This window comes from Vicia villosa, unplaced genomic scaffold (genome assembly GCF_029867415.1).
Source record: "Vicia villosa cultivar HV-30 ecotype Madison, WI unplaced genomic scaffold, Vvil1.0 ctg.000006F_1_1_1, whole genome shotgun sequence".
NCBI lineage: Eukaryota > Viridiplantae > Streptophyta > Magnoliopsida > Fabales > Fabaceae > Vicia > Vicia villosa.
In genome coordinates, this window is record NW_026704936.1 from 470,944 (window position 1) to 495,225 (window position 24,282).

At 33.0% G+C, this 24,282-nt stretch overlaps 1 protein-coding gene and 1 pseudogene across 1 annotated transcript; both read right to left on the minus strand.

Moving 5' to 3' along the window:
• Window positions 1-4,461: 4,461 nt before the first annotated feature.
• On the minus strand, window positions 4,462-6,418 carry LOC131621477 (UBP1-associated proteins 1C-like; annotated as a pseudogene).
• Window positions 5,602-7,588, minus strand: LOC131621492 (ATP-dependent 6-phosphofructokinase 1-like; the record flags this gene model as incomplete). Its single annotated transcript, XM_058892543.1, has 6 exons — window positions 5,602-5,775; window positions 5,884-6,017; window positions 6,136-6,184; window positions 6,974-7,110; window positions 7,195-7,243; window positions 7,307-7,588. Coding segments are annotated over 6 exons (825 nt in total), but the record flags the coding sequence as incomplete, so codon positions are not given.
• Window positions 7,589-24,282: the final 16,694 nt, after the last annotated feature.

Consider the following 24,282-nt stretch of genomic DNA (forward strand, 5'->3'; position numbering starts at 1 on the left):
CAAGAATGCAACATCCTTCTCAAAACATAAGATTATGACTGCCCGTGCTTCAAGATCTAGCTCTTCCCAATCCTCATCCTTCATACTCACAGGTTTTTGTTCTTTTCCTGCTAACGCCTTATGTAACTTTTGTGATATAAGCAAATTTTTCATTTGCATCCTCCAATAGGAAAAATCATTTTTTTCATTGAACTTTTCAATTTCATATTTGTCGACCTTGACCCATCCACTAGAAGAAGCCATTATAGGCTCTGATGCCAATTGTTAGAGTTTCAGCGGAATTTTGACTTCTAATAGTGATATGAAATACAACTCTCTTAAAGTTAAATAAGAAATTAGTATAAGATAAACACTGAATTTGTATGAAGAGATATAAGTGTCTAAAGAACAAAGATTGAATTTATATATGTTGTTGATATTATTACAAACTAATGATTCATCTTATATAGTAATCCACATACTATAAAATGAATGAAGCATATTATAAAACACATATAAGCCATGTTATTCCTATTATTGTTCCTTACTAATGTTGTATCTTGCCATAATTAGTTTTGACTAATTATTCCCACATTGAGATAGAATCTGAAGACCAACCAGATTCTAGTCATGGTCAGGTGGAGAATCCTATCGTCAGTGAAGACGAGGAAGAGGATGAACATGATCATGAGGAGGTTCAGCAGGAAAATACACATGTGTTACAACAACAACAAGAATCTTTGGATGCCACTAGGCCAAAGAGAAATTATAAACCAGTTCAGAAGTTTGGGTCAGAAAAACCTCTTAGGCATTATGGACAAGTTAACTTGGTGGAATATGCACTCTCAGTTGAAGATGATGAGCCGGTCACCTTCAAGAAAGCTATCAAAGACAAATATAGAGAGAGTTGGTTGGTTGCTATGGAGGAAGAGATGCAATCTCTTCACAAGAACAAGACATGGGAGGTAGTCCCATTGCCTGTAGGAAAGTCTACTATCGGTTGTAAGTGGGTGTATAAAAGAAAAAAAGATCATACTAAGTTGGGTGGTACAAGATATTAGACTATACTAGTGGCCTAGGGGTTTGCACAAAAGGAAGGAGTTGATTACAATGAGATATTTTCTCCGGTGGTGAAACATACTTCTATCCAGGTGCTATTAAGTTTAGTAGCTCATGGTGATCTTGAGCTGGAACAACTAGATGTGGAGACAACCTTCTTGCACATAGACTTAGATGAGGAGATATATATGCATCAACCTGAGGGATACAAGGTTGAGGGTAAAGAGGGTCAGGTATGTCGCTTGAGAAAATCACTTTATGGGTTGAAACAATCTCCTAGACAGTGGTACAAGCGATTTGATTCTTTTATGATAAAACAAGGTTACTCTAGAAGTAGTTATGACAATTGTGTCTATATTCAGAAGCTTCTTGAAGGTGTTTATATCTATCTATTATTGTATGTCGATGACATGCTTATTGCTTCAAAAATCAAGGTGGAGATAGATAAGTTGAAATTTAAACTGGGTAAAGAGTTTGAGACGAAGAATTTGGGCGTTGCAAAGAAAATATTGGGTATGGAGACTAGAAGAGAGCGGATAAACCAAAAACTGTTCTTGAGTCAAAAGGCTATTTAGAGCGAGTTGTTGAAAGGTTCGGACTAAAAGGTGCTAAGTCGGTGGTTACTCAATTAGCTCCACATTTTAGGCTTTTTGGTAATCAATCTCCCACTACAGCAGAAGATAAGGCATACATGGAAAATGTACCTTATGCTAGTGCAGTTGGTAGTTTGATGTATGCTATGGTGTGTACACGTCCAGATATTTCACAAGCGGTAAGTGTTGTCAGTAGGTTCATGGTGAATCCGGAAAAGGCACATTGGGAAGCAGTGAAATGGATTCTGAGGTACTTGAAAGGTACCATTAACACCGGATTGTGTTTTGGTGGAGATACATGTCAAATAAGTGGGTTTTTTGATTCAGATTATGCTGGAGATCTAGATAGACGACGATCTACTACTGGTTATGTTTTTCAAATACATGGTGCTCCAATTAGTTGGCGGTCGATGTTACAGTCTACAGTAGTACTCTCAACTACAGAAGCCGAATATATGGCAGTAGCAGAAGGAGTGAAGGAAGCATTGTGGCTAAGGTGTCTTCTAGATGATTTGGGTATGAAACAAGAATGTGTAAGACTGAGTTGTGATAGTCAAAGTGCGCTGCATTTGGAAAAGAATCAGGTTCATCATGCTCGGACTAAGCATATTGATGTAAGATATCATTTTGTACGGGAAGTCGTAGAGGAAGGACATATTTCTCTTACAAAGGTACATACTGATGATAACCCAGCTGACATGTTAACCAAGGTTGTATCACGTAGAAAATTTCAACACTGCTTGAACTTGCTAAACATTATTCCTTATTCCTCCAAAATTTGAATATTTCAAATTATGAACGAGGTGGAGAATTGTGGGAATAATTAGTCAAAACTAATTATGGAAAGATACAACATTAGTAAGGAACAATAATAGGAATAACATGGCTTATATGTGTTTTGTAATATGCTTCATTCATTTTATAGTATGTGGATTACTATATAAGATGAATCATTAGTTTGTAATAATATCAACAACATATACAAATTCAATCTTTCTTCTTTAGACACTTATATCTCTTCATACAAATTCATTGTTTATGTTATACTAAATTCTTATTTAACTTTAAGAGAGTTGTATTTCCTATCACTATTAGAAGTCAAAATTCCGCTGTTTTGTAATATGCTTCATTTATTTCATAGTATGTGGATTACTATATAAGATGAATCATTAGTTTGTAATAATATCAACAACATATACAAATTCAATCTTTCTTCTTTAGACACTTATATCTCTTCATACAAATTCATTGTTTATGTTATACTAATTTCTTATTTAACTTTAAGGGAGTTGTATTTCATATCACTATTAGAAGTCAAAATTCTGCTGCAACTCTAATAGTATGTAAGTTTGGATATTATACAAGAGACGCATAAGACGCAGTGTTTATAAATACAATATCCAAACTTATATTCAATATCCAACTTTTTTTTCTTTTTCATAATAAAATAAACTTATGAATTCTCGAAAGATTATAATGAGAGTGGCAATTAGAAACCAATTATGAGAGAACGAAATTGAAATGGTAGATGGAGATAACAAAATTTATCACAGTAAGAACAACAAAATTTATAATTACTGAGATACACGTATGCTTCTTTAAGCATGGCTATTATTATTAATCAATATTATAAAATGTATTATTGTTTAATTTTATATAATGTGTTTCCTATTATTTACTAGTAGAAGACCCGTGTGTCCGCACGGGTAAGTTCATTCATATCTTAGATCATTTGATTCGATAAAGATGTAGTAAATTAACATCACAATAAATCCATTGTGTAGTAATCATAAATACTTACAAATATCACTAATAACTATAAATATCTACAATATTTTGTTGATTAAAATAAAAAAGGTATTGTGATGGTAGTGTCCCGTGAAAATATTGGTTTTATAATAAATATAAATATTTATAACATTTTGTTTATTAAAATAAAATAATATTGTGGTGATAGTGTCCCGTGAAAATTAAAAGTTTTAGTGATAAAATTCATAGGAGTTGATAGGGGTGGATAACAGGCCGACGGACTCGGGTCCAAAAGTGTCACCAAGCCCAAACTGCGGTTGACTTTAAAAGACCCATTTCCGCCCAATTTTCAAGTCGATTTTGAGGGGTTAGGTCTAAACGGGTTGCGGGTTAATCTGAACGGTTTGACCGGGTTATTGAACTCATCACATTTTAGTCTCAAATACAATTTTTTCAATAATTTGAAGAAAAAAACATTTTTGATATGCTGCTATGTATCCAACATTAAAATAGTACATGTTATAATATAAAACGCAATACAAATAATAAATTAAATCATTGTCAATATTGTTAATGTTGTTAATGATATGATGATAAATTTCGTTTCATGCCAAATTTAAACATAATAAATGACTGATACAAATAGAAAATAATTAAACATATTAAACCAATATTATCCTGCTACATCATTAATATTATCAAAGTTTTGATATTTCTTTGCATCTCATCCATTTTCAATTTTTCATGCAAATCAATATTGAGACTTCCCTGACTTCATGTATAGAATTAGGTCCTGGATTCAACAATCAACATAATAAAATCATATGACAGAATAAAAATATACAGAAATTTAGAGACTTTAAAATTAGAGATTAGAAGACAAATTAAATCTAAATATACTAATAACATATTAAGATTCAAAGATTTGCATCTCACTTAAAAATCATTGAAACTTGTATTCATCAAGCATTCAAACCTAGAATTGTTTTAAAAATCAACACAAAGATCTAGCAAAAGAAAACTAAAAGGAATCATTTTTTTATAAATAAAATAAAATAGTATAAATTTAATAATTCTCTCTGATATGATTTGCCAGTAAAAGCATCATATGACTGTTCAGAAAAATTCAATAACAAGTTGTTTGCAATTAGCATACAAAGCAAAAATAAATTACACTCCACAAAATTTGCTAGAGATACCTTTCAAGGATGAATGTTATCAAAACATTAGCAGACAAAAATAATTGACTCCTGGTCTTGACACCTCAAACAGCAGTGTTCAATCTTTGGCCACTAATCGAACATACTTCTTCGATCAAGTGTGTCACTCAATTCATTTTCATTTACTAAAATGCCAGATTCTTGCAGCGCTATGAATACAGCTTTTCTGAGTTTCTTCATCTTCAATCCATCAGGATGAGATTTCAAGGTTGCTTTGATAAACTTCTTCCGTTTTATTTTCCTATCTTTATTCTTCTCGACTTGAATTAATTCGTCATTTTCTGTGTCAACAGAAGCGTCATTCTTGCTTTTTTTAATAAGGCCACCCTATGCATCAAGTTTCCTCTTTTCTTTTCTAAAGAAACTTCACTCGCTGGTTTCAAGTTATTTTATTCAGAAGGCTCTTGCAATTTGGGATGCTCTGCATTGATGCCATCTTTCTTCTCTGTACCATCAGAAGCATCCTCTGCTGCATCCTTTGCATTAGGGGCAGGTTTATCTGCCTGGACAGGTGGCTGCTGCGAAGCATGAAATGCTCGGACTTTTTCCCCGTGTTTCTTTCCTTCAACATGGAGAAGAAGCGCTTGCTAGCTTGTAGCTCTCGTATTGCAACGAATACAGAACCACGGAGGACGATTGGATAAACCCACATTAATATCAACCTCTGACCTTTGCTTCTTATCTTTGCCCGACTTATTTGTGAACCATTCAAAGCTTTACCTTGGCCTTTCGGAGTATACTTATCCGCTTTTGTAATACACTGAGTGTGATTCTGAATGGTGTCTCTCCCAAACATATCATTTGAAAAAAAACAAATCGAAATTATCATTTAAGCTAATTGTTCTTTACTCCAAGCCAAAATAATATAATTGGTTGTTGTAGCCATCCTAAGCCAAAACAGTACCTAAGGAGCCACTAAACTTGTTCAGAAATAGAACTCTTACATTCAACTTGAGCTCTTTGAAAAAGAGATTTAATACATTCACCAAGATTTATCGAATCTAAAACAGGCTAATATATCTAAAGCATAATATAATGCTAATAAGTCCATGAAAAAGTGCTAGAATACTGGTCAGAATGATTGCACGATCTTGTTTCGCAAGCCTGATAACATTCCATAGACATTTCCTTGTAGCAGGGTCTAATCCAGTACCCGACTCATCCATATAAACAACCTAAATTTAAATCAGCATGTACAGAATAAGAAAACTTGAATCTTCTTTTTTATTAAAAAAAATGAAAAGGAAAAAAATGATCAAATTGGGTTGAAAAGAAATACAAACTTTGGGGTCCCCAAATCCAATCAATGAAATCACAACACTAAGCCTCCTCTTCATCCCTCCACTGTACTTTCCAGCTTGTTTATCAGCAACCCCTCCATGGAAAAGGTTTAAATTCTTCAAAGATCTTCTACTGTCTGTAACAATAGAATGGAAGATAAATAGTTTACCTAAAACACCTATTTATTGAACAAGAATTCGTGTGGACTGAACTTACTTGAGTCAAGACTGGATTTGCAAGATTTTTAAGCCGACCATAAAAAAAGTAGGTGCTCTCTACATGACAAGCTTTCCCACAGCAAAGCTATATTATCACAGAAAAATAAATTTAAAAACTGTTTCAATTGATACAAATTAGGTTTCAGGAAAAACGTAAATATTGGAAAAAATTTCTACTTACTCATGCTGTGGACATACTCCCGTGCTAGTATATATTTCATCCATGTGAGTTTTTATGTTCACGCCTTGAATATATGCCGCACCTTATTAGATTTATAAACTAAGGAGAAAATCATTCAAAGGATAAAAAATGTTTTACAAGTTTAAGCTGAGTAATAGATGAACAACAAAATTTATAATTACTAGATACACGTATGCTTCTTTAAGCATGGCTATTATTATGGGTTAAATATGCCAGGGGTCCCTATAAATATGGGACCCTGCAATTTTAGTCCCTCTAAAATTTTTCTTTAATGAATGGTCCTCACAAACTTTTCTGTCACTAACATTGGTCCCTCCCGTTAGTTTCCACTAACGGAGGCTGACGTGGCACGCCACGTGGAAGACAGCGGGTAAAAATTTAAAAATGTCTGAAATTGCGGGGGTTTTAAACCTCCTCTGAACTAACCTAAGAAAAAAAATAAATATTGATTTTGAATTTTTTTCAAACAAAATATTACAAACATCAAATGATTAACATCCACAGTACTACAATCATTCATATATTATAAACAAAATTGTATCATTGGTCTTAAGACGATATTGAAAGTCAAAGATTAAGAAGAAGTAACAATCATTTTTTCTACATGAATTAAGATGTATTTACTTTGATACTAAAAACTATGTTAATGTGATAACAGTCACAATAACTTACATGAAATGGAATGTAACAATTTCTGCCATTAACTGGACCAACTGTGAAGCCTGTGTATCCAGCCATTGCACCATGAACGGCACTTTGAGCAAGTAAGGTGCAAAACACATTAATAGCAGGAATCATGTAAGTAGGATCTGCAACATATTTTTTTCGTTTTAATTCACTGCGTTTTGTTCTTTAATTAATAATACAAATACAGCTCCAAATAAAGAACTCACCAATATACTTCAGATATATAGTCATTTTCTTATTTCTTGCAAAGTGATCCTACAATGGAAACAAAATTTTTAATCTAAAATAAAAACTAAAAGAAACTTTGAGATTTCTTACCTTAATTTTGAGAGATAACCAAAGACCAACATCATGAAACAAGTCATCTGAAGCAGCATCTGGCCTATTCTTATTAAATTTTTCATTATAAAGAATTAGCTCCTGACCTGCACCTTCAGCTATTACTATAACCATATGTCCTTGTTCTCTTAGTCTTTTCTCAATGAACTCCAATACTCCACCTGATCCCTCAAGGTAAAAGGGTGATTCTGGAATCAAACTACAGTCCACATCTCGGCTCGCAAGAGTCGCATACATGGCTATAAATCCTGCATCAATATGCCACCATAACAATTAATTAACCATGAGTGCTTAGCAGTGTTTTAAAAACCAAGTTGAACAGGTTGATGTGACTTCGGTTATATTGTAGTCTCGTTGAATTGAAAAAAAGAAATCACATACATGTACAAAATTTTATGAAATCTTATTATAAACTGATAAATCAGTTCCATTCCACCTTCACAGTCCAATTCTTGTGCACTAACAAGTTTCGGGATTTGAGATCCCAGTGCACAATTGGAGGTTTAAGACAATGGAGATAATTGATTCCTTTAGCCTGCAATTGGAAAAACGCTCTATCATGTAGAAGTAGTTGGTGTTTCATTTCAGTTCTTGGTAGTCACCTGAATTGAGCGTGTCTTTTATCTACGACCACTTTTTGAATCTTGTTCCTTAGCCATGTTTATGAAACTGACTTTTCTTCTTCTCCTCTTATCTCAGCACCAAAAAGTAGAATTGTTGTTTTCATATTGTTCATTTTGGTTTCAATTTAAGTATGTTCAGAAATCATTCCAGGTCATAATACCATATTTAAATCTTGACTGCATTTTGTGTGGGCAAAAACGTTCATAGGGATAAAACAGCTATCATTATTGTATCAATTTGACTTGTTTGGTGTTGAAGTGACTTGTATGTATCAACATCTATTAATGGGTATAACTTCTGGCTTGCATAGTTTCTTCAAGAAAAGTTCAGAACTATGTGTTGCCAAACTTGCTTACAAGGTGTTTGAGAAAAGTTCAGAACCAATTTTTTTTTTCTGGGTTAGTCTAGAGGAGGCTTAAAACCCCCGCAATTTCAAACATTTTCAAATTGTTGTCAAGCTGTCTTCTACGTGGCATGCCACGTCAGCCTCTGTTGGTGGAAACTAACGGGAGGGACCAATATTGAGGACGGAAAAGTTTATGAAGACCATTTATTGAAAGAAAATTTTAGAGGACTAAAATTACAGGGTCGCATATTTATAGAGACTAAAAACGTATTTAACCCTATTATTATTAATCAATATTATAAGATGTATTATTGTTTAATTTTATATAATGTGTTTTCTATTATTAATAGAGAAATACAATCCAGACAGTTATATGTTTTATACAAGCTACTGTTATATGTTTAGTATTGATTAATATTTTTAAAACTAAAGACAGACGGTGTTATGACACATAAGGACGTTTTAAATTCTTTTCATGCTATTGTCAAATGTTTAGTAGTTTTAATTATTCGTGGACTATAACTTATATCAGTTAACATTTTTTTTCTATTAGGATAAAATTTTGTAAATATTTTAAGGGTTAATACCACTTTTCACTTTTGTAATATAGGCGAAATTCGTTTTATCCCTAGTAATATTTTTTTGTTAGTCAATGCTAAATGTATGTAACCATTATTATATATTAATTTTTTTTACTGGGTTTAGTGGTTGTGTATATCAGTGGTGTTTTTGGTGTTTTCTTAGTCGTGGGTTTCTCTGTTTTAATTGTAGGGTGGTGAAAGAGATATGGAAAAACATGTATTGTTGGGTGGGTGATTCGGAAGGCCTCAATGGAGAAGATATTTTGGAATTTGGTTTAATTTCAGTAAAAGTCAAGAATGTTAATCATAGGGTGAAACTCAACTTTATATGGATAGTCATAATTGGAGAATTTGGCTTATGAGAAATGCAATAATTTTTGAGGGAGTTCCTTTTTTTTTTTGTAATCAAGATATATTAAACGGGGCTAAAAACACCCAACCAATGATTACAAAAGGAAGCTATCGCTCGCCAAAAAGAAGGAAAATTACAATCCAAATGAAATCTAACTTAAATATAGCAAAGAGCTTTTGCTAAATTCATAAAAATTACAGTTGGATAGAGTAATTTTCCCTATGAAAGACCATCTCCAAATTAGAGCTTTGCAACCCCAAACCACGTCTCTTGCATTCCAAACAATATTGTTGAAAATAATCTCATTCCTACACAACCAAAGGCTCCACACTATTTCCATCCAAACACACCCTACCTTCCCTTTTTTAATATTAAGCCTAGGACAAGAAGAACTCCACTTCACGAAACTCTCTTTAAAGTCTACCACCTTTTCGAAATTCACACCCAACCACTCAGCCAATTCCTTCCACGCCACCTCTACCATACGACAAGACAACAAAGAATGGTTTAAAATTTCCGGATGCTCTAAACAGAAAACATAATCGGTATTTGTAAGGGAACTAGGGAGAATTCCTCTACGGAACAACAAATCCTTCGTAGGATTCCTATTAAGAAAACATCTTCATCCAAAAGCTCTCACTTTTAAAGGGACTTCTACCTTCCAAATGGATGAAAAAGCATAGTCGTATCTATTAATTGGACCGTAAGGAACACACCTTTTACTAAGCTCCAAGTAACAAGAAGAGACCGAGAAAACACCGTTGTCGGAAGGCTTCCATACAGCCGTATCCCGCCCCTGAACAGGCTGCAATGTCGCTGGCAGCAGTTGTTCCAGCCGGAAAAAATCAGCAGCAAGGGCTGCATCCGTGAGATCCCTGATGCCAAGACGGTTCCACCTTCAAGAGCCTTCTTCCCAACCTCCCATGCAAGCTACAGAAACATCCTGCAAATAAGATATTTCAAACAACATAGGAAAATCATTCTTAAGAATTCCTCCATTCAACCAATTGGAATGCCAAAAGAAGGAAGTATAACCATCCCCCACGGATCTTGAAGATGGTTGTCTTTTGGATACATTAAGTTTAGATCTATTTATTATGATTGGTTTAAACTTTTGTTATCCTACTCTAACACTTGTTAGTGTAGTGTTGTAAGGGTTGCACTCCTAGTGCGAACTTTATAATCAATCAATTGCTTATTAAAAAAAATTATTATTCTGTCTTTAACATTTGAAATTTAAATTTTGAATTTTAGTTATTTAAGACAATATATCAAAATCCTAAATAATTGACTATTAGTATTTTTGAGAAATTCTTTGGCCACCTCCCTATCTTCTAGTCCACCTCTGGTGAAAACCCCATTATACCCCTGACTTCGGAAATGAACTTCCGAAATGCATGAAAAAGGTGTTTTCGGAAGTTCATCTCCGAAAGCGCCTTTTTTTTTGAAAAAAATGTCTTATTTCGGAAGTTCATTTCCGAAACTACAATTTCGGAAATGAACTTCCGAAATAAAACGCGTTCTGCAGATTAAGCAGAACTCTCCCCCTCCCCCAAATCATTTACCCTAATCATCATCAAACACTTCCATAGGCGAAATTTCTGCAGAAGCAAGTGTGAAGTAGCCAAACTCTTCTTCCAAACTCAACCAAACTCATCATTAAACACTAATTGGTAAGTTTATCATTGTTTTTTCAAGTTTTAGATCTATTTGATTAAACTATATTAGGGTGTTTAGAATCTGAAAAAATGACATTAAGATAGCTTAGTACTGATATTAGGATGTTTAGTAGGCAAAAAAATGGATTTGGTTTAGGTTTTTGGGTCTGCCATTGGAGGTTGCAGAGAAGCTCTGCGTGGGGGTGTTTCGGAAGTTCATTTCTGAAAACACCTCCATCCCAGTTTTCGGAAATGAACTTCCGAACTGTACCAGAAGTTCATTTTTTTTTGTTTTTTCATTTGTCTCGCATATTAATCGATTTCGATTGTTTACAGGATCATGTCAGACCAGCCAGCACGCATCAGACAGGGGAGAGAGTCCCAGACTGCGTCGGCTAGACGCGAGCAGGCGGCGGCGCATCTGGCGTCGACCCAGGGACGGGGGCAGGGACGGGGACGCCGTGTCCGCGTTCCACAGGACTTGGTGGAGAGTTCATCTGCTTTAGGCTCTAGGAGTAGGCTGGCTCGGGTATCTTCTTCCCGCCAGCGAGAGGAGGAGGATGAGGATGAGGAGGAGGAGGAGGTCATACCGGATGTTGACCCTCCAGTCGGGGAGGAGGAGGAGCAGGAGGAGCAGGAGGAGCAGGAAGTGGATAGCTTTCCGGGAGGGCCTTTTGACACTTCCCTGCTGATTCACTACGAGGATCACGTCGCTCGGCGGATCTGGGAGGGAGAGGTATTTTTTTTAACTTAGCCGTTTATTTGTCACCATTTTTTATAATTTTACCGTTTATTTCTCGCTTATTTGTTTTTTTTTAACAGGAGAGAGAGCCATTGAAAATGGTGAACCACTCCAGGAAGATTTTCGGTCTGTTTAAACCAGCAGCTGAGTGGTTTAACGACCATGTGCGAGGTTCAGGGCTTTGCGGGCTCTGCATGACCGGGTACACCACCATCAGCACCGGCATGTAGGGGGCATTTGTGGAGCGCTGGCACAAGGAGACGTCCTCTTTCCACTTGCCGGTTGGGGAGATGACGATCACCTTGCACGACGTGCAGTGTCTTCTCCACCTGCCGATTAGGGGGCCGCTGTTGCACCACTCCCGGATCCAGAGGTTCGAGGCCATTGAGTGGATGACGCTCTATTTGGGCATGGAGGAGGAGGTTGCTCACTTTGAGTGCGCCACGACATCTGGGCCTCATATTCGGTTCACCACACTAAGCACTTATTTTGAGCACCATCTGGACGCGGCTGCCGAGGCCGAGGCTGCGGGTGACGAGCTGTTCACACAGTATCACCGCGGCTGCGCTCTTCGGTGCTGGTACATGCATGTGGTAGGCGCTGCATGCTTTGTGGACAAGAGCGCCAGGTACGTCGACGTGACCTACCTCCGCTATTTCATGGACTTGGATACCGTTCACCAGTGGAACTGGGGGGCAGCTACTCTGGCATATCTCTACCAGAAGTTGAATGAGGCCTCCAACTGGAGGACGAGGCAGCTGGTCGGATCCTGCACTCTGCTTACGATACGTTTGATTTTAACACATTCTCGTATTTATTTAATTATTTATGTTTCGTATTTATTTTTAATACATTATCGTATTTGTGTTTCAGAGCTGCATCATCTCCTACTTCTCCCGCATCCACGGCTTCCACATCGATCCTGCGTACGTTGACGCCATGCCCAGGGCCGCCAGATACGCCCTCCAGAGGGGGAACGATGCGGTGGGACCATACCGCCTGTACCTGGACCGCACGATGCACGACGACGTCACCTGGAGGCCGTTCGCCGACTATGCTCAGGTTGTCCCCTTCGACGGGGTTGCTCTATATTCAGGCTGGTTGGCATGCGGGACCGGCATCATGGTCCGGTATCTCCCGGAGCGGTGCATGCGGCAGTTTGGGTTCGTGCAGATCATACCCAGGTCACCCTTCGAGGCTGCTCCTGACACAGTGACCAGAGTGCAGCTCACTGCCATATGGGAGGAGTGGCAGCATCATGTGGTACCGGAGGAGTACCGTCGCATGCGGGTCACCCAGGACTAGCACAGTGTGGAGGGGTACGTCACATGGTTCTACCGGGTGTCCCATCCTCTCTTGAGACCCGACGTTCCCGGCGCTCCTAGGCCAGCACACGAGGAGATCCTGGAGAACCGGCAGGCGGAGGATGACCACGCCATTGATCTCCTTCCGATCTGCCAGCGGATAGAGATGCTTGGGCGGGACGCGTTGGATCGAGGTGTCATTCATCAGGGCGGACCAGAGGCAGTCGCCGTAATGGAGATGATCGTCACTGATGCGGGCCGTGCGGCGGGGTACAGGCGGCAGAGGAGGGCCCAGGGTGAGCGGGTTAGGCACACCCAGTAGTGGTGGGGTTTATTCATTTTTTGATTTTGGATTGTATATTTAGCACACTATTTTTATTTATTTCGGTTTGTATATAATATTTTCATATTAGTATTTTTTTTTGTTTATTTATCATATTAGTGTTTTCAGTCTATCTATTGTTTATTTTATTTGCCGGTAACGTTTAATTAAAATGCGGTTGCGTTTAAGAAAAAACATAAAAAAAAACACAGTTTCTGCATAATTCGGAAATGAACTTCCGAATTCACCCTCATGAGGTGTTTTCGGATGTTCATCTCCGAACGCACCCCCCATGAGGTGTTTTCGGAGATGAACTTCCGAATCAAGGAAATTTTTTTAAAAAAAAAAGCGCTTCGGAAGTTCATTTCCGAAGCAGGGGTAGTTTGGGAATTTCGCTGGGGGTGACCCCCCATAGGGAGGTGGGTAAAGAAATTTTCGTATATTCTCATGATGAGATGTGATGATAAATGAAAATGAAAGATTAAATTTTTTTGTATTTTTAAAGGATAAATCAAACGATAAAAATAAAAAATTGATATAAATTACCCGAAACAAAGTAGGGTACTATAACTACCCTTATTTAGTTATAATTAACAAGAGAATATGAGTGACAAATTTTTTTATATAATCATTGAAAGGATAATTATATATATAAAGTACCCAAATTTGTTCTTCGATGAGCAAAATAAAATGAGGTGACAGGAAAACAAAATGATTGTCTCTGAATTGAATACTAGTGCAAATAATAGGAAAGTAAATGGCTATCATTAGACAAAGTGTTAAAACTTCGATTGACGTCAAAGAAAATGATTGTCATTAGTTGAAATCCAAAGAAAATGATTGTCATTAGTTGAAATTCAAATGGCTGTCATTAGACAGTATGTTAATTCGTAGATCGACGAGAAAGTAAATAATTGTCTTTAATAAAAATATGGTAGATCAACATTTAAAGTATCGAAAACGTCATTGGTCAAAAGAATAATAATTTGATTGACGAGACAAGTAAATGACCGTCATTAGTCGAAAGACTAATACTTTGATTGACGAGAAAATTATATGATCATTATTAGTCACAATGCTTATACTTAGATCGACAAAAAGTAATTGATTGTTATTAGCTGAAATGCTACTATTTAGATCGACAAGAAAGTAAATATTCATCATTAGCCGAATACTAATTCTTAGTTCGACAAGAAGAGTAAATAATCATCATTAACAAAAATGCTAAAACTTACATCACACAAAAGTAAGTGACCTTCATTAGCCGAAATGCTGATACTTAGTTCGACAAGAAAGTAAATGATTGTCATTAGGAAAATGCTAATTCTTAGATCGGCAAGAAAAATAAATAACCTTAGATTGAGAGAATATCATTCTTCGTTCATGAAGAACCTCTAGTTGTTGTTCTTTTCGATTCTCTAAGAGGTACATCTCAATGGGAAGAATGACAATTGGATTTGGAGATACACTAGATATGGCTACTTCTTTATGACATATGCCTACCATGTCCAATCTAGAGTAGAACCCATTTCTGAGGAATTTGTAGCAAACTTTCCCAACTCTCCATTTAATTTGGAAGAGTAGGTCCCTTCTATGCTGATTGTTTTTTCTTGACAATTTATGCGAGATATAGAGAAAACATACTCAAGCTGATTGTAATTGTTCTAGAAGAAACCATGTGTGTTCTTTGAGGGAACCAAGTTGAATCAGCTTCCCATATGTTCATGACATGTAGTTTGGCTTTCATTGTCTGGTACGTGGTTTTTAGATGGTTATGGGTTCATTAGCACTTCATAGAGATCTTATATTAGTTTTTGAGTTTTTCGTTTTTCTAGGTCCTAAGGCTAAGCTTAAGGGTAGGTTTATTTTGATTTGGCATGTGGTGGTGTGGACTATACGGTATGTCTGTAATGATAAGTCTTTTTTCGGTTCATCAACAAATGTGAAAGAGGTGAAGAATAAGAGTATCTTTTTTCTTGGATATTGTTTTGAATCAGATCCCCACATACCTCTCTCTCTCCTTCAAATATTGGATTCATAATCCTATCATATACTTGAACCAATATCCGAGATTTTTACCTAGCCCCTGGTGCGCATTGATTTTTTGGCGTTTCTTCTGGTTTTCGTCCTTTGATGGTGGGTTTTGGTGTCCAAGTTCAAGTTTGGTCCATGTTCCCTTTTTTATTATTTATTTTTGAATAGTTTTACTGGTGAATTGATGTTGTAGTTTCTTTTCTTTTTCTGTCTATTTCATGTTATTTGTTGTGTTGTTGTTTTGATGGCCTCTCACTTCTTGTACGGTTAATTTTGTAGTGTGTTCTTTTGTTGTTTTTTTGTCTCCTAATATATTATTTTGCCATTAAAATATATGAATAAAGCAAATGTAATAATTTTTTTTGCATTTTTTTCCATGCTAAACTAAATAACAGATATAAAAAGTCAAAATGTAACACTCATGTTTTGATATTAAGACATTATTAAGACATTAGCTATAAAAAACAACCAACGCTACCTATTACTTGGTCCTATTTATTTAACCTCAACAAATATAAACTTTCTAATATATATTTTCTGTAAATTTTCTCTAACATTGAATCAATCTCTAAATCGATCTCTACTTTCTGCATGCCTGCAAAAAAAAAGGTTAATACCTATTTTGCCCCCTGCCATATAGGCGTCATTTGAAAAACCCCCCTGCAAAAAAAAAAGTTGCAAGAAGTGACCCAAAGCTTGCAGAATACTAGTGTTACCACTAGGCTGCAGGTTTCTTCTTGTTGTATTGTTGCCTTTGATGATACTTATTATATACTGAATCATTATAAACTAAATTAATTTGTTATAATTTAAATCGGTTTTACTATTTTTAATTTAACTATATTAATTAAAATAGTTTTAAATTATTTTAGTTTATTTTTAATTTATTTAAATAGCTACAGTATTTTTTAAATTACATTATTTTTAATTTATTTAAATAGCTACAGTATTTTTTTTAAATAACATTAAATTTTTACAGTATATTGATGTTAAATTATTAATTATTATATAAAACATAAAAATATTTTTATTTGGTTCAGTTTGTATAAACTAAAATAATTATGTTAAATATCGTTTATATTTTAAAATATTAATATTTAAATTACTATTTAAAAATAATGTACATATAAAGTAATATATTAGTTAATAGTTAATATTTAAATTAATAATTATTAGTTAATAGTTAACGTTATTAATTAATATTAGTTAAATTATAAAATAGTAATTAATATTTATTTTACTGTTAAGAATATTAAAATTAATTTAGAATTAAATAGATGATTTATATAGATACTATTTATATAAAATAATGTAATTTAAAAAATACTATAGCTATTTAAATAAATTAAAAATAAACTAAATTAATTATATTAATACATATTAATTAATTTAAAACTAGTTAAATTAATATAGTTAAATTAAAAATAGTAAAACCTATTTAAATTAAAACAAATTAATTTAGTTTATAATGATTTAGTTTATAATGATAATAGTAAAATAATATTAAAATAATAATATTTTAAACAATTTATATTAATATTTATATTTAATATAACTTACTATTAACTTTATTAATTAATATTGTTTAACGTTATTAATTTACTAATTTAATTTAATTTACTATTAACTTTACTAATTTATTAAATTTATAAAATAGTAAAATAATATTTTAATATTTTATAACGTTAAACAATTTATATTAAATTATATAAAATCTTTAAATTAAATTTATTAAGTTAAAATATAACAATGCTTTTAATGTAAATATATATATATATATACTATTGAAATTGTAAATAAAAATGCAGTATGCTATAAATAAAATTCAATGTATTTGTTAAACAAAACAAATCACCTAGCCTAGTGGTCAAACACTTGGTGTTTGTACGGAAAGGGGTGGGTTCAACTCCCACTTCCAACAAATTTTTGTTATTTAGAATATTTTAACATATCATCCAAAAATTAATATAATATAAATTGCCAACGTGGCATTATAAATAATAATAAATAAAAATAAAAAGCCACATGGGTCATCCACATCATTAAAAAAAATTAAAAATTAAAAAAATACATGCCACGTCAGCTTTTTTGGTGACTGGATGTGATGAAGGTAAAAAATTGAAATGTTAGGGAACTTCTTGCAATTTTTTTTTTGCAGGGGGTTTTTCAAATGACGCCTATATGGCAGGGGGCAAAATAGGTATTAACCCCAAAAAAAATTATAAGCTAAAATAATGTATATTTTTATAAACATTTTTTTTTGGATCAAAAGAAGAAAATTAATTTTCAAAAAATCACGGAAGTACAAAGCCGATCAAAAGATCCAGGCGGCACAATGACAAATTAACCTGTCAAACAACTAAAGTTCAAAACAATTAAACTATTTACAAAATCTGCTCAACTTCCTATTACTGCTAGCTCTCATGATTATAATATCAACCACATCACTACTATGGAGAGAGTCAACATTCTTGTTCTGAAAAATTATCTTGTTTCGAGTTGTCTAAATTGCATATACAGTTTCAGCTATAGCAATTTTTATGATGTTGTTTTTTATACCTTTTTCCCTAACCCTCTGGCACGCCCAACTCAACTCTGAATTCCAACCCCCAGACTATGACTCACGGTTATCCACATGATTATATCGGACCAAATTTTATGTCTGTAAGTACACTCAAAGAAAAGATGGTTGCAACTTTCATGTAATCCACAAAAACAACACTTACTATCAGTAACGACACCAAAACGATGAAGTCAATCTTTGGTGGGAAATCTATCTAGGCAGGTCAACCACATAATAAATTTATATAAAAAGCATACATTTATAAACTAAATAAATAAAATCTAAAAAAGTGAAACAAATTAATATTGTTTTTTGCCTTTTCAATTTCATTTTTTATTAGGAAAAATTCAAAACATGAAAATATACCGAAATTGGTGTATTCTTAGCCACATTTATTTTATTATATTTTATTAAAATGATCAAATAATTAACAGCATTTTAGCTTAATAGTTGGAATTAGTTCATATAAATTTTTTAAACATACAATAACATACCAAGTAGCCAGTGGACTACAATTAACAAGGGAAAATGAATGAGTATCCTAATTATAAGGCTTGTTTGTATCACTCAGTGTGTGTCTCCTAATTATAGTATAAAATATAGCTATATATGAATATGATAGATAGAAGAGTTAGATGGCATGGATGAAAATCACGTTTTGTTATATCTTTCATTTTAATAGAGAAGGTGAATCCTCTATCCCTTTCTCTCTTTTTCTCTTTTGTTTTTATAATTAAATGGGTTCCTAAAAATTGTTTCCTTTCATCTTTTTTCAAGATTTGAAATTTTGAGTTCATTAATTGTTTGTTTTGGTATTGCTCTATTTATTCGTGTTGCTCTCTTTATTCATTTTAAAATTTAAAAGATGATTCATTGTTATTACTTATATTGATTATTCATGTATATTGCCTTTAAACAAAATTAACAATAGTGGATGACTCTTTCCCTCAGCATGTATGTGTCATGATTATGGTATTTCTACACTAATAATAATAACACACACTAATAATAGAAAATATATATAAAAATTAACAATTGGTTAATGGATTTGTCTGGATAGTATTTACTAATAATAGAATATACAATGCATAAAATTAATCATAATATTTTTTATATTGCTGATTACTAATAATAGTCATGCTTAAAAAAACATACGCATATCTCAATATTTATAAAATTTACTGTCGTTAAATTTCGTTATTTCCAATTGTCATCTTCACACTATTCCATCTTGATTCCATATGGTTTTTTTTTATGATAAAAAAAAGCAAAAAACATATAATAAATTTGTTTATTGTATGTAAGTCTGGATATTTAACAAGAGATACACAATCCCAAGACGCAACATTAATAAATACGATATCCAAACTTATATTCAATATCCAAACTTATTAAAAAGAATTTGCTTTTTCATAATCATTAAAAAAGCTTTAACTTATGGATTCTAGATAGAGTATTGTGAGGATGACAAATGAAAATCAATTAATAGAGAATGAAATTGAAATGATAGGTGGAAATAACGAAATTTATCACAATAAGAAGAAATTTATAAATACAGAGATACATGATACTTTTTTAAGCATGGCTATTATTATTTATCAGTATTATAAAAATATGTTATTGTTTAACTGTATGTATTGTATATTCTATTATTAGTAGAGAAATACAATCGATAAAGTTATATGTTATATACAAGCTACTCTTATATGTTAAGTAGTGTTTAAACACCTAGAAAACTAAATTAAAGAGTGTGTTATGACATTTAAGGGTGTTTTAGATTCTATTGGCAAATGTTTAGTAGTTTTAATTATCATGGACAATAACTTATATCATTTAACATATTTCTTCACACTTTTTTATTATTCAAATGCTAAATGCATGTAACCATTATTATTTATTAAATCTTCTACCGGGTATATTAATATGTTATTTCATGTATGAATATATGCATTAATACATAGCTATACTTTCATTTTCCTTCCCTTAATCACTTTATGTCCGGTGTATTGCTAAAAAGAATTTCAATGATTTCATCTGTACCGACTAAGGAAAAATTGTGAAAGAGGAGAATTTTGACGGATGCTATAGATTTAGTTTGTGTCTTGTGTTTGTTGGAAGAGGAAATTTTATCTCATTTATTGGGGCATTGTGTGATTGTGGCGAGAATTTGGAGAAAAGTTTTTGAGTGTATTGGTCCTATAAAGAAGCTAACTTTGGAGAAAAAGCTAAATTTGGAGGAATTGTAGGTTTCTTTGACTATTGTGACAATTTTGATTATTGTTTGTCGGAGATAATTTTGAACGCTTGGAATTGGTTGTGTTCTTATTGTATTATTGCAAACTCTTGTAATTTTCATACTTGTAGTTTTTTGTTTGTTGTTTGAGTGGAGTATCCTTTATACTACTTTTATTGATTTATTGGCTATTTAAAAACCATTTTGCTATTCTTATGTGTAGTTCTTTTTTCTTCTTTGTTTGACACCGCTACTACACTATTTAGAAAAGGATTATCAATTGTGATAGTATACATGAAAGTTATAGAATTTGAAGGACTTTGTAACTCAGATATATTTCTTTGCAGGTTCCACATATTCATCTGATTGTTGTGCACATGTTTTTAACAAAATTGGAATTTGTCCGTTATCGTAATAATTCACATTTACATTGTAATTTTAAAGATAGAAAAGCATATGATACATGCACGTTTTGCTATAATTAGTAGAGAACCTATAATTATAAGACACATATAATGATTTATAATTATGTTGGATGCTTTTATAATTATTGTGTTTCTCTACTGATTGTAGCAAATAGTATTTGAATCATGTTATATATCAATTTTTTTAATTATAAAAAATATGGAATATTTTGATAACTAGAAAGTTTCAATTCTGTTGTATAAATATGCACAAACAATCTAATTATATGTTGAATTTAATTGGTTAAGAAGTTTTTTTTTTTTTTTTAAGTGAAAGTTAGCCTTATATTTATACATTTTACTGTGTTTATAAATTGGTTAGACTGGTTAACCAACAAATCATAATTTAATAATCTCAACGTCAACAATTTGTATTGATATTGATAATTTGTTTGATATAGTTTTAGGAGATTGAACTATAGTCCTCCCTATCAAGTCCAGCAGTAATCACCATTGGACTAATTAATAAATTAATGAATTGTTAACAAAATATAATATTATTTTATGCCATCTAACTCATATATATATATATATATATATATATATATATATATATATATATATATATATATATATATATATATATATATATATAAGGCATTTTTTTTTTAAAACAAACAAGCTTTATAATTTGGAGACGTATACAAACAAGATTTATAATTAGGAAATTTAGTCTCGTGTAACTAGGGATCGCAAAAAAAAAACCAGTACACATTGCTATCCGCGAATAAAATTTGCCCAAGGCACGTTGAAACACTTCAATTCTACCCCGCAATTATAAGCGAAAATTAGAGTGCATTTAACAAAATATTCATTAAAGATGGGATGTCACATTTTGACTTAACCAAACAAACATACTTATATTGCATTTAACAAAGATACATAGCATTCGGAGACAAAACTTTCTCCAACAACTTCCAATTTCAACTTATAAACATCTTTCAATTCAACTTAAAACAAATATCAACATAGGATACATCAATTAAACAATAACAACTAATCCCCCCGAGTGCTAAGTATCAGAGCAATGGACACCAACTCAACTTGTCATAAGGCAACATAAAGACTTCACATGAATAACCTCGAACATCAACGGCTAATCTTGAATACCTGCCTATTTCCCATGGTAGGGGAAATATCAGCAAAGGGTGAGATATCTTACAATATAAAGGAATGCATGATAAATAATATAGAAGATATAGATCATACATAATTTTACCACTTCGCATCACATAATATCATACAACTACTTTCATCACGAAACAACTCATCAATGTAATACGACTTTCAAATCAGCAACAATGTCAATAATCAACCATGACAATATATGCAATCCACAAGTAAGATTCCAACACATCACAACAAACATCTCATAATCATAATCACAAACATTCAAAATGCAATTCAATATGCGACTTCATGTTATGCGTATGCATGTGGTCCCAAAATATACTTCTTTTTGTCCAATTGTGCGTGACTCCGTATCCTTCAATTCGGCATGCTTTGCCAGTATCTGTAAATTTCAGTAGCTCCACTAACTTGTTCCCATATAGCCCATGGTGGAAATCGAGGCGGAGGAAAATCTTTCACTCGTACATCTTTTTTAAAGTTTGTCATGTTTCTTCTATAGGAGTGATTTCATGGTAGGAATTTGCGGTGACAGTCAAACCACGAGCTTTTCCCACCTTCAGCCAATGTGAACCCTTTGTTGTATCCCATGCAATGCGGACAACCCATTTTGCCATGCGTACCCCAACCAGACAACATGCCATATGCTGGAAAGTCGTTGATGGTCCACATCAAGGAAGCTCGCATTGTAAAGTTTTGTTTACGTGATACATCATAAGTCCATTCTCCAATCCACAATCTCTTCAAATCATCAATTAAAGATTGTAAATACACATCAATTCCTGCTTTTGGACTCGAAGGTCCTGGAATGACGCACGTCAAAAACATGTATGGTTTTGTCATGCACATCTCAGGAGGGAGGTTGTAAGGGGTTACAATAATTGGCCAACAAGAATACATACTTCCCGACGCTTGAACATAAGGAGTAAAACCATCTGAGCATAATCCAAGCCTGATATTTCTAGGTTCTGCGGCAAAATCAGGATGTATTCGATCAAAGTGCTTCCATGCCTCGCCATCAGATGGATGCCGCATAGTGCCCGGACTTGTTTTATTTGTGTGATGCCATGTCATTTGACTTGCACTGTGCATTGAAGCAAACATTCTTTTTAACCTTGGTATTATCGGAAGATAAAACATGGACTTTACTGCTACACGGTCTTGATTAGTGTTAACGTCTCTACTGCGAACTTTATATCTTGGACTCATACAAAACTTACATTCCTCCAATAATCCATCTTGAGTACCAAACTCATTGTCATAAAACAACATACAACCATTAATGCAACAATCAATCTTTCTTACTCTTAAGCCCAACTTCGACACCAACTTCTTTGCTTCATAAAATTTTGTAGGCAAGGTTTCTTTCATTGCAGTTGAGTCCAACATCATTTTTACGAAGAATTCCAAACACTGATCAGGAACATTCCAATTTGACTTGGCGGCCAATATTCTCACACACATTGATAACTTTGAGTCAGATGATCCATCAAACAACGCGTATCATCTCATTCAACAACTGATAAAATTTATGCGCTTCCTCATTCGGTACCTCTTCCCCACCAAAATCTTCAGGTTGATCATAGGTCACATTCACACCAAAAGCATCCTCAACCATGTCACCAATCAGATTAAAGTTTTCCTCCTATTCCATAGGCGGTTGACTACTTGAAGCATGCGCGTTGCTAGTCTCTGGTACGTTACTAGGCAATTCTTCACCGTTAAACGTCCAAACCCAATAATTTGCAATGAAACCCCTTCTATGCAAATGAGATGTTACTTCCTGTAGCTCACTAATTATTGGTTTACATTCACGTTTAAGACAGGGACACCTAACTCCTCCTTTGCTTCGACATAATTCCTGAGCAAACGCCCAACTGATAAACCCTTCAACTCCTACTATAAAATTGGGTTTAAGTCCCATTCTTCCTGGAAATGTTCTATCGTACATCCAACTACGATAATACCGATAATATTCCATACTGCATATTTATACAATCATTGTCATTTTGAGTTAGAAATATTAATCAACTTAATATTATTCTTAGACGTATACTAATTAATATTTACTATTCTTAAAAATATTATTTAATAACAATACTACTAATATTTTTAACTACACATGTTCTATTGAACATATGTTAACCATAAAGTTATTATTTTTTAACTACACATTTTAAACTACACATATTGAAAATATTATTTAATAAAAATACTTATATTATGTTTTCATTACATATATAGTAATAAAAATAAGAAATAAGAAATATTACTATTATGTTTGGAAATAAACGAACACATACATATTTTGTTTTTATTACATATATAAAATTTCAGTTTTAAATCTATTATATATGAACAAAATAAAAAATAAAAATAAAAACTGTTTTTATTAAATATATCATATACATATACATATTTTGTTTTCATGTATATATATATATATATATATATATATATATATATATATATATATATATATATATATATATATATATATATATATATATATATATATATATATATATATATATATATATATATATATATATATATATTAAAAATCACATGAAAGAGAGATAGTATAAAATTTAAAACATAAAA